A 12,241-nucleotide genomic window follows, 5' to 3' on the forward strand; every position below is an offset into this window, starting at 1 on the left:
GCCTCAACAGCTCTGCTGAGGCGCCTACCTGCCCCCTCGAAGTTGTCTCCGCTTTCAAATATACACTGCCTAAGACTGCTTGCTCCTATAATATAAAACCATGCAGTCCCGGCAGGCAGTGAAGCTCCGATCCCTCTCTCACCCACGCTGCATATTGCAGAATGTAGCTGCGCGGCATCCAGAGCGCGGGAGAAAAACTCCGCCCTTCGTGGGCATCACTAACTCCTAGCGTCATAGTGATTGGGTCTCCCCTCAAGAACCGTGAGCCGTATGTCGCTGTGATCGCAGTGTAAAAGCCATGCGGTCTCGACTCTCACCCACGCTTGTTTATCTGGCCACAAAAAAGGGGCTGTCTATGCGTACTAAAACCATGCGGTCCTCACAAAATGAAAGTAATACACACACCGGATCCCCATAAACACCGGAGGCATGCTCCGCTTTTAGGGTCAGACATGATTAGCGTCAGTCCAATGTCTATATGCGCTCCCACATATCCCATAAATGTGTCCTGAGCATCCCAATCTATCCACCCCCACCACATCCTCCTTAACACTTGTAGGGAGGCCCTGGGTAAAATTAGGGGTTCACAGAAATAAATGCTGCAGCAATTCCTGAGTTAAGGCTGTCCCAGAAAAAAGAGCTGCACATACCTTGGTGCTAATCGACAGCATGAATCATCCCACACTTATGAAGTCTTCTGTATCTTCTTGTCATTCTGTGGAGACATACAGGGCCTTAGTTAGAATTGCTAAGACCATATTGAGAAGGGCAGCATACAGTATGGGAGGCGCAGTGAGAAATTAATCCCACCAGTTCCCAATGCTTTAAAGTCACCTGTAGCTCTGCTAACAAGAGGCTGACCAGGTCCTGGCTACACCCTGTAATAATATAGTACTCGCTGGCACCATTTAAAAATAAAAAACTCTTGATTGAAGAAACTAAACTAACACCTCACTTTACCTCTTCCTCTTTCTAACACAGGCAAAGAGAATGACTGGTGTGGGAGGGAAGGGAGGAGCTATATATACAGCTCTGCTGTGGTGCTCTTTGCCTCCTCCTGTTGACCAGGAGGCGATATCCCATAAGTAAGGATGAAATCCGTGGACTCATCGTATCTTGTAAAAGAAAAACATCCTGTCTAAAAATGACAGGGCGGGCCGAGGACTCATCGTGTCTAAGAAGAAGTCTTTAGTCGCCTGTAAATAAAACTTTAAAGCACGAACTACATCCAAATTGTGTAAGAGCCTCTCCTTCTTAGAAGAAGGATTAGGACACAAGGAAGGTACAACAATTTCCTGATTAATGTTCCGATCAGAAACAACCTTTGGAAGAAATCCAAATTTTGTACTTAAAACAACCTTATTCGCATGAAAAATAAGGTAAGGGGGCTCACATTGTAATGCTGAAAGCTCAGACACTCTACGAGCAGAAGAATTGGCTACCAAAAATAAAACCTTCCAAGATAACAACTTGATATCTAAGGAATGCATAGGTTCAAACGGTACCCCTTAAAGAACCTTGAGAACTAAATTAAGACTCCATGGAGGAGTAACTGGTCTAAACACAGGCCTAATTCTGGTTAAGGCCTGACAAAAAGACTGAACATCAGGGACATCAGCTAGACGCTTGTGTAACAGGATAGATAATGCTGAAATCTGACCCTTTAAAGAACTTGTAGATAATCCTTTCTCAAATCCTTCCTGGAGAAAAGTTTAAATCCTAGGAATCCGAACTCTACTCCAGGAGTAGCCCTTGGATTCACACCAATAAAGGTATTTACACCAAATCTTGTGATAAATTTTTCTAGTGACAGGCTTACGAGCCTGAATCAAAGTGTCTATGACTGAGTCAGAAAAACCTCGCTTGGCTAGAATCAACCGTCCAATCTCCAAGCAGTCAGCTTCAGAGAATCTAGATTTGGATGATGGAAGGGTCCCTGAATCAGAAGGTCCTTTCTAAGCGGAAGCCTCCAAGGAGGTAGAGACCACATCTCCACCAGGTCTGCATACCATATCCTGCAAGGTCAGGCCAGTGCTATGAGAATCACTGAAGATCTTTCCTGTTTGATCCAGGCAATCACTCGCGAAAGGAGAGCAAGAGGAGGAAAGATATATGCTAGATTGAAGGACCAAGGGGCCGCCAGAGCATCTATCAGCTCCGCCTGAGGATCTCTGGATCTCAACCCGTACCTGGGTTCTGCCTGGATGCCATGAGATCCAACTCCGGCTGACCCCATTTGAGGATCAGACTGGAGAACACGTCCGGATGAAGTTCCCACTCCCCCGGATGAAAGGTCTGTCTGCTCAGAAAATCCGCCTCCCAGTTGTCCCCCCCTGGGATGAGGATTTCCGACAGACAACAAGAATGGGCCTCTGCCGACTGAATTATTTTGGAAACCTCTGTCATCGCCATGTTGTCTGTTCAGAACCTAATAAACTGAACCAAAGCTAGTTGAGGCCAGGTCAGGAGAGCATTGTAGATCGCTCTCAGTTCCAGAATTTTATGGGCAAGAGAGACTCTGTCTGAGACCATATCCCCTGAGCCCTTAGGGAGCCCCAAACTGCTCCCAACCCCTGAAGGCTGGCATCTGTTGTCACAATCTCCCAGGATGGTCTGCGAAAACATTCCCTGGGAGAGATGATCTGGAGACAACCACCAAAGAAGAGACTCCCTTGTCTCCTGTGCCAGTCGAGGGGACAAGTCCAAATAATCTCCGTTCCATTGTTTGAGCATGTCCAACTGCAGAGCTCTGAGATGAAAGTGAGCAAACAGGACAATGTCCATTGCCGCTACCTTCAGACCTATTAACTCCATGCACTGGGCCACAGAAGGACGAGGAGAGGATTGCAGAGCTCGACAAGTATCGATCTTTAATTTCCTGACTTCTGTCAGAAAAATCTTTATAGACAGAGAGTCTATGATGGTCCCTATAATGGACACTCTTGTATGAGGAACTAAAGAGCTCTTTTCTAGATTCACCTTCCACCCGTGTGACCTTAGGAAAGCCACTACCAGGTCCGTGTGAGATTTTGCTAGGTGAAAGGAACGCGCCTGAACTAGGATATTGTCCAGATACGGCACCACCGCAATGCCTCTTGAACAAAGCACCGCAAGAAGAGACCCCAGAACCTTTGTGAAGATTCTGGGAGCAGTGGTAAGACCGAAAGGAAGAGCCACAAACTGGAAATGCTTGTTTAGAAAGGCAAACCTTAATAACCTGTGATGATCCCTGTGAATGGAAACATGCAGGTACACATCCTTTAAATCTACTGTTGTCATAAACTGACCCTCCTGGATCAAGGGAAGGATGGAACAAATTGTTTCCATCTTGAAGGACGGTACTCTGAGAAACGTGTTTAGACTCTTGAGGTCTAGAATTGGTCTGAAGGTTCCTTCTTTATTGGGAACCACAAACAGATTGGAATAGTATCCCATACCTTGATCTTGAGGTGGAACGAAACGATCATTCCCAGAGCTAAGAGGTCTTCTACACAATGTAAGAACGCCTCTCTTTTTGTCTGGTCTGCAGATAACCTTGAAATTAGAAACCTGCCCCTGGGAGGACACATTTTGAACTCCAGCTTGTATCCCTGAGACACTATTTCTATAGCCCAGGGATCCTGAACGTCCCAATCCCAGGTTTGAGCGAAAAAATAAATTCTGCCCCCTACCAGATCCATTTGTCCCGGATCGGGGGCAAAACCTTCATGCTGTCTTGGAGTCATTGGCCGCCTTCTTGGATTGCTTACCCTTATTCCAAGATTGGGTGGGTCTCCAATTAGATTTAGATTGTTCCTGCTTAGTTGAGGGAGAAGAGGAAGAGAATCCCTTGAAGTTGCGAAAGGAACGAAAATTACTTTGTCTTCCTTTTTGCCTAATCTTTTTGTCCTGAGGGAGAAGGTGACCCATACCTCCCGTAATGTCAGAAATAATCTCTTTCATCTCAGGACCAAACAGGGTCTTCCCCTTGTAAGGGACAGCTAGAAGCTTTTCAGCCATAAGGCCCTGCGAGCCAAGATAGAGAAGCTTGAAATTTTGGCCCCCAACTTAATAACTTGAAGGGTGACATCCGAGATAAAGGCATTAGCTAGCTTAAGAGCCTTTATCCTGTCCTGGATCTCGTCCAAGGGAGTTTCTCGCCTGAGGGCATCAGCCAGAGCATCAAACCAGTAGGCTGCTGCACTTGTGATGGTTGTTATACAGACCGCCGGTTGCCACTGCATACCCTGGTGAACATAAATTTTCTTGAGTAGACCCTCTAATTTTTTGCACGTCGGATCTTTAAAAGCACAGCAATCCTCTATAGGGATAGTAGTTCTCTTAGCCAAGGTTGAAACAGCTCCTTCTACCTTAGGAACAGTTTGCCAAACCTATTTAACTGAGTCAGCTATAGGAAACATCTTCTTGAAAATAGGAGAAGGAGAGAAATGAATACCAGGTCTCTCCCATTCTCTATTAATAATTTCAGAGGCCTTCTTAGGAACTGGAAAAACATCTGTAAAGGAAGGTACATCATAATATCTGTCTAATTTGCTAGACTTTGGGGGGACAACCATCACTGTGGAGTCACTATCATCTAGGGTCATTAAAACCTCTCTAAGTAAGAGACGAAGATGTTCCAGTTTAAACCTGAAAGATACCACTTCGGAGTCAGTCAAAGTTAACACCTCCTCCGAATCTGAGATTTCTCCTTCAGATGCCAAAGCAGGAACCTCTTCCTCAGATCTGTGAGAAGAGACTTCTGAGATAGCTACCACAGCGATGGCCCTGCAACATTGGAAAGGCAGACAGAGCATCAGAGATAGTAGTAGACATAAGAGAAGCTATGTCATGTAGTGAAATTCCAGAAGGAACTACAGTAGACGTGCAGGGCACTGCTGGTGAGGGCGATCATTTTTGGGACACTTGGGGAGAAAGTTGCTGCAGAAATTGACCCTCATCAGAGGACTCTTGGACAACATCTGCCTGAGAGGAGATTGGCTCAGCAAAAATTTTATCCCTAAAATTCACAGTCCTTTCAATACATATAGGACAGAAAGGGATTGGTGGTTCCACATTTGCATCAAGACATAAAGCACATGTAACAGCTTGCACCTCATCTTGGTCCATTTTTTCACATAACATATTGGTATTGAGCAGAAAAAAATACTGGGAATAACAATAAAATAAAATTATCAAAAACCATTACTGTCTCTTTAAATTTAAACGTTTTTTTCTTTCTCTTGACAAACTGCTAATTTTGCTGTAGTTACAAAATGGTTAGAAAAAATAAGTAATAATTAAACCTCTGCACCACAGCAACCTGCTGAGGTGCTCCTACCTTAACCAATTCTACCGGATCCCTTGTAGAAACGATCCGTTACTGCAACCTGCCAGAAAAACCGAACTAGGACCGCACCTGTGCTAAAAGCGCATGAAAAGTGTTCTACATGCTGCTCTAGTCCAGATAAACACCAGTACATCACATCTGAAGACCTGCAACTGCTTGGAAATAGTGCTACAAGCAAAGGCTCAAAAAAACAGGAAGTCCCGCCCCTCGCGGGCGTGCTGCAAGTCTCTGCTTCCCTCTCAGGGAAAAAACAATAGTGAAACCACTGGAGCCCTCCATTTTAGTGAAAATAAACTTAGCAACATAACTCCAGCCCCATTGCCTGCACCAAATCACTGCCCAAGTAAGACTTCCCTTCTGAAAGTCTGAAACTGTCCCCACATAAGTAAGGTTTACCATTAACCCCTTATGTACTGTAGTGCTAATGAAACAAACACTGAGATTCCTTAGATCCCAGAAAAAGGCAGCACTTACCTCAAACACTGCCTGGCAGCAGGGCAGTTCCCAAGCTTGAGAGGTCCTCTCCCTCACATTGACCTGAGAGATAAGCAATGCTGAGTTAGTATGGATCTCAGGCTGAAGGATATGGGCAGCTGAAAATGGGAGGCGCAGTGAGAATTATGTCCCACCAGTTCCCATAGCTCTAAAGCCACCAGAGCTCTACTGTAGAGACTGATATGGACTAGGCTACACCCCAGAACAAAGTAGCACTCGCTGGCACTACTCATAAAATAAAAAACTCTTTATTGAAGAATCTAAACTAACACCTCACTTTACCTGCTCCTATCACTAACGTAGGCAAAGAGAATGACTGGAGTGGGAGGGAACGGAGGAGCTATTTAACAGCTCTGCTGTGGTGCTCTTTGCCTCTCCTGCTGACCAGGAAGTGAATATCCCATAAGTAATGAAGATGATCCGTGGACTCATTGTGTCTTTTAGAAGAAATTAACTCCTTTTACCGTCGATTAAAATGACATTAAACACAAATGATACGTTAGAAGGATATATACAAAGCAAAGATTAGCTGTGAAATAATGGGTACTACAGTGTTGTAACCTTGGTTTCCTTGTTTGCTGAACCCGATCAGGGATAGCTATAAATGGGTCGCTAGAGTATGCAGCCAATGACTGTGTGGAATATAGCAGAGTTAAAGTGATAAAGGGGCTTTCAGAATGAAGTATTTTTATACTTCATGAATGAAAGTCCCCTTTATTTGTTACGATGGTAAATCCTAGCATTTCACAAACGCTAGGATTTGCCATCACTTTAAATTTGGAGTCTTCCACTTTATAACAAAAATCCCACAGTTTTTAGAATTAAATTAAAAGGGGAGAAAATGAAAGTATATTACAAAGTTTTTAACCACATATAATTAGACATTTTAAATTACAGGTTGTAACAGGCCCATTTATCAAGCTCCGTACAGAGCTTGAAGGGCCGTGTTGCTGGCGAGTCTTCACACTCGCCAGAAACACAACTTATGAAGCAGCGGTCACAAAGACCGCTGCTCCATAACCCTGTCCGCCTGCTCTGAGCAGGCGGACAGGAATCGCCGGAAATCAACCAGATCGAATACGATCGGGTTGATTGACACCTTGGCCGCGAGTCAGCAGGGGGCGGCGTTGCACCAGCAGCTCTTGTGAGCTGCTGGTGCAATGTTAAATGCGGAGAGCGTATTGCTCTCCGCATTTAGCGAGGTCTTGCGGACCTGATCCGCAGTGTCGGATCAGGTCCGCAAGCCCTATGATAAATGGGCCTGTTAGTGTTAAATGTTACTTTAAAAATGATAGTTAAGCCAATTTTAAAATATCACCTTTCAGTGTTTTGTGGAAGATGAAAAGTGTTGCAAGAAGAAATTATAACTTGGTTGTGTCTGTTAGGGATCAAAATATTTGATCCAAAATTAAATAGGTTTATTCCAAACATTTAAGCATTTAAAGGGACAGTAAATACCTTGAGATTTGTATATAAAATGTTTTCTTCATCTATAAAATGTTTAGTATTTTAAGAAAAGAAAAATTTCCAGACTAAATTTCCAAAGCAGTTTACAAAGAGTCTCTTATTTTTTTGAGCGGTTATTGTACACCAGTTAAAAGGGACATAAAATCAACAGTTTTTATATGAAAAGTATACATCAGCAATTAAGAACAGAATTGCAAAAATCTGAACACAAAATATACATTATAAAGCATTTAAAATAATTGTGTTACCACAATTAACAAAATCTTGTAAATTTCCAGCAAACATGCCCTTGGAAATCTTGGTGGATTCCATATTCCTGGACTCTATTGCTGTGGACATTTAGGCACAGGTGTAAAACAACTTGTGCTCTGATCTAAGCAATCACTATGTAGAATGTTGCAAGTTCAGGTAAATTTTAGCATACCGAAGCTTCATAGAGGAAGTCAAGTTTCTCTTTAGGAGAAGTGGAACAAGCACAATTATCAGAGGTTATGCACAGCAAAACAGACAATAAATACATTTATATTTCAAGGAGGTTTTACTTAATTAAACATTTTATCCGTCCGCGATTACATTTTGAGTTTAGTGTCTCATTAAGTGCTTGCTTGAAATTTGAGGCACATAGAAATAAATTTATCATGCTTAAGCAAAGAAAAATGGCACTATGCCCTAACCATTGTAAAATAGCCAAAATGTCAGTATCAGATGAAAGTGCCAGGTTTCAAAACACTTAAAGGGGTATTCTAATGTAAAAATACAAATATAAAATGCTCTATTTTTTTTTTAAACAAGTTCCTTTCTTTTTGTTCCTTCAAAAAGGTTAACCTCAGTCAAATATGTAACAATTCTAATTCTACTCCAGGACACAGCCAGTGATTGGACATACAAATGTATGCTTGATTCTTATTAGCTGACCATCTATATTATTATGTGAAGAGGCAAAAGGAGCAAAAAAAAATAAAAAATGGCTATGTATTTAATCCCTATGCAGGGATTTAACACTTAGTAAACTAAAGAAATTTGTTTTTTGTTTTTTTTAAAAATGCTCTGATGAAATAGAGGATTTTCCTTTTTACACTATAAAATTCCCTTTAAAGCTAAACATGGTTACTAGAGTTACAGTTTGAGAACTGAAAAGAACACAGCAGTACAAACAAACAGATAATCTAATGACAGTTACAGGTCAGGCAGCCCTGGTATAGGGAAAGCGCCAGCAAATTTTTCAACTTCTTCTCGCAAGGCTTTTATCTTCTCTTGGTGTTTGGCATCAGAAGCCAGCTTGTCCTTGAATTCTTTCAGTGTGGCTTTTGGGTTCATATCATTCTGAATCTCCAAAGTAAGCTCAATGCCTAGAAAAAAAGAAGAGGACATGAAATACCAGAACAAGTTGTCATGATCTGAATGAGGAGGATAGCAAGTTCAGGGGTAGTTTTTCAGCAGCATCTCTTGGGAGTGTGCACATATCTTGAGCATGGTGTATAAAATATTGATCAATAAATAACAAGATGGTACCTGACACCACAAAGATTGAAATATATTTACCCAAACTCTCTAGGAGAGTGTTGGCGTGGGTGTGGAAAGATGGGGAATATGATGCATTTATGGTGGGAATGTGGGATTCTCCACAATTTGTGGAAAGAAGTAGAAAAATTGGGGAAATACTTATTTAACACGGAATATACATTACGGGCATCCCATGTCTTGTTTAACCAGAAACCGGGTAAGTTCTGTAAGATCAGACAAGCAGTCTTCCAAATAGCCCTAAATAGTGCTAAATCCATCATAGCCAGACAGTGGAAGCAAAACACGCAATTTACTAAACAAATGTGGATAAGCAGAAAAGATGAGTTATTCTTCCTGGAAAAGTATGGTTTCTTTAGAAAACAAAAACTTGAAGTTTTTTACGATATGCAACTTTACTGGGATCAGTTTAAAACACATATTACACCCTCCAAGTAGATGACAATAGAACATGGGAGCCACCCGTCCCCCCTCCTCATTTTTGAGGAACTGAGTATTAGAACATAGATCATAGATATTATTCTTATATGTAGCAGGATTCAGAGTCTGTACCATTAATTGTAGACATAGCAAACACTGACCGAAAAGTTTATTGTTAAATGCTACCTTGTTTGTGTAGCTTATTATTTAGTTTTAACTGAAGCTTGTGATATATCTGTTAAACCTATTTTTGCTGAAGAATGTATGAAGTCTTAACATTGGAAATGTCTTTTGGTTTACATTCTTGTAATATGAAAATCTCAATAAAAACATTAATAAATAAAAATATTGATCAATAAACACTATACAAAAACTGTCATATATGGATAGATTTAAGAATGTAAAGCAGTCAGGGGCGTAAATCTTGGCCTGTCCAGCTTTGCGTCTAGTGGCCAGCAATACGCTGCTCGCATTAAACATTGCATACTATGGCTAGTGTGCAATGATGTCTCCTGTTCGCGTGTGAGCAAGCACTGTCAAACCTTCCTGGTCGGAAAAGTCCACATAACAGGTGGCAAAGTGGTTTAAGACGCAGCAGTCTGATGATGCTGCTTCTTAAATCTCTGGTACAGGTTCGCATAAGCACTCCGACACCTTGATAAATAGGGCTCATAATGCTCATGACACGTACACACTCCTGAGACTACCCTCAGTATGCTCATAGAAAATAAACAAGCATTAACAAAAGAGACAAGGAGATACATTTATAATACAAGTTAATGGGAAAATTTTGTAAGATGTTATGCATCTGGTTCTCAGAAACAGATGTTGAAGGAACTAAGATAATGATGTGTGGTATTAATCTTGGTTCAAAATAGTAGAATATCCATTAAAGATAACATTTATAACTAGCTAGAATTTCTGCTGTTCTTGTTAAAAAATAGAACAGATCAATATACTAACCCCTGTGAATATACTGTGCTACTTTCTTGAAGTCGTCTTCCAGGAATCCTCGAGAAGTAAGAGCTGGAGTTCCGAAGCGAAGGCCACTAGGTCGTAAGGCACTCTTGTCCCCTGAATTAAAGAAAACGCATATACTGAGTTTGGTTTTCAAATGAGCAAGGACCTGATTAAAAGGTCTGTAACACTGACAGAGTCTTGTCAGTATATTCATAAAAATCTTCAGTAGTGCTCTCCAAATAATATATCAGCCTATGGCAGGGTTATAATACAATGTATTTAATAATTATCCTTTAAAAATATCAACCCTCAATCAATATGCATCTACTAGAAACCATTAAATTAATATAAATATCTGAATTCTTTTTATTAGTTAATATTTATGAGCATATTGGAATATATTTGTAATACCAGAATATGACACAATATTATATACGTTTAAAAAGACTATTAAGATATGCTATACTTCTTGCAAAACTCATAAAAGTTTACATTTAAAACCAGCCTTATTTACAAATAGCCTTTCATTCAATTAACACAATGGGATTCTACGTAAAATACTCAGCTATTTACCCACGCTTTACTCTAACACAATTCTAATTTAAAACATCAGAAATTGTATATATTATTTATGCAAAAACCCAATTCTGACTTATAATTATATATTTGCACAGATAAACAATTTTAAATTTAGGATTATGTTTAACAATATACAGACTGAATAAAAGCTAAATATACACTGCTTTTTAAATCTATTAAATACAAATTGACTATGTTCTTACCAATAACCTTTGTTTCAAGTTTTAAAAATTAGAACAATTATACTTCACCAATTTGAACCAATTCGTAGTGGTCTTTAGGTCATCTCATTTGAAGGAAAGTTATTGCATATATCAAGGTAAAGTTTTCAGCTTCTTGCTCAGTGAAAAGTGTTCCCAGGTATCGCAGCCAAAATCAATTCTTAGTCTCAGCAAGTCACAAAAAAAAAAAAACTGTCCCTTTCTGGATTGACTACTCCTGTTATAGAATCATTGATGACCTGTTTCGTTCACGCCCTTTGATTGTCCCTTCTCATTGGATAAACGGTTTGGTATATATTACTGCTATGGAAACGCATCCTTTAAACAGTTAAGTCTCTTAACTGCTATACTGGGTTTTGGCCACTCGGGGGCAGTAGACATACAACACAGCAATACATTTATTATCCAACATTTTAAACAACTCATTATTTTTATGAAATGGTTATTCATTTGATCATAACTTCCTGTATCAATCACTCACAATATTAATTATAAATGGTGCAGCATCATATCAATTTTCTGATCGTTTTGATATGAAACATCATGTGCCTTTAGCATTATACTATATTAAAGCAATTTAATACTGTTAATTATTCTGAAATTAATGGCATTTATACATTCTGTTATATATGTTTTCACACAATATAGCATGTTCTATATCTCTAAAAAAATGTTGCATGCATGAATCCCGTCTGGGGTCCATCTGAAATAAAAACAATAAGTGTCATTAATCATTTCTCTTTAGGTCCACAAATATTCTTAACACAGATGCTAAGACATTTTATACTTTCAATATATATATATATATATATATATATATATATATATATATATATATATACACACATATATATACATATATATATATATATATATATATATATATATACACACTCATTTCTATGCTGTCTTTTAACAATGGGTTTATTGCAATTGCCATTTAATTTATTACAGGCTTGAATTTATTTATTCATATATCTATTCACTGCAGCAATTATTCATTTAATATAATATGTTCCAGTTCCATATATATATATATATATATATATATATATATATATATATATATATATATGGGTTATTTGAATTATTTCAAACACACATGAAACTATTGGCATTATTTCTTTTTCAAAATGTACTTAATTTTACTTATGCCACGCAGGGACAGCAATAGAGACTTCACAGGAGATAATTTACACATAGCTGTGAACAGTTATTTCTTCACCCAACATTGCTCCTTCCCCCAAAT

General features: G+C 39.5%; 1 protein-coding gene across 1 annotated transcript; it reads right to left on the minus strand.

The window, feature by feature from the left end:
• Nucleotides 1–8,346: 8,346 nt before the first annotated feature.
• Nucleotides 8,347–10,406, minus strand: LOC128641706 (serine hydroxymethyltransferase, cytosolic-like). The gene is made up of 2 exons (XM_053694237.1): nt 10,196–10,406; nt 8,347–8,640 (listed from the first exon to the last, which is right to left on the minus strand). The coding sequence occupies exons 1-2, from the start codon at nt 10,404–10,406 to the stop codon at nt 8,468–8,470; spliced, it is 384 nt and encodes a 127-aa protein (XP_053550212.1). The 3' UTR covers nt 8,347–8,467.
• Between the last annotated feature and the right edge of the window lie 1,835 nt (nt 10,407–12,241).

The sequence above is a fragment of the Bombina bombina genome, chromosome 11 (genome assembly GCF_027579735.1).
Source record: "Bombina bombina isolate aBomBom1 chromosome 11, aBomBom1.pri, whole genome shotgun sequence".
NCBI classification, from domain to species: domain Eukaryota; kingdom Metazoa; phylum Chordata; class Amphibia; order Anura; family Bombinatoridae; genus Bombina; species Bombina bombina.

Excerpts from the sequence above, each read along its gene's own strand:
- LOC128641706 (XM_053694237.1), bottom strand. The coding sequence starts at position 10,406 with ATGAATATACTGACAAGACTCTGTCAGTGTTACAGACCTTTTAATCAG. Across the intron at positions 8,641-10,195 it reads AGCACAGTATATTCACAGGG|GCATTGAGCTTACTTTGGAG; the intron begins GTTAGTATATTG and ends CTTTTTTTCTAG.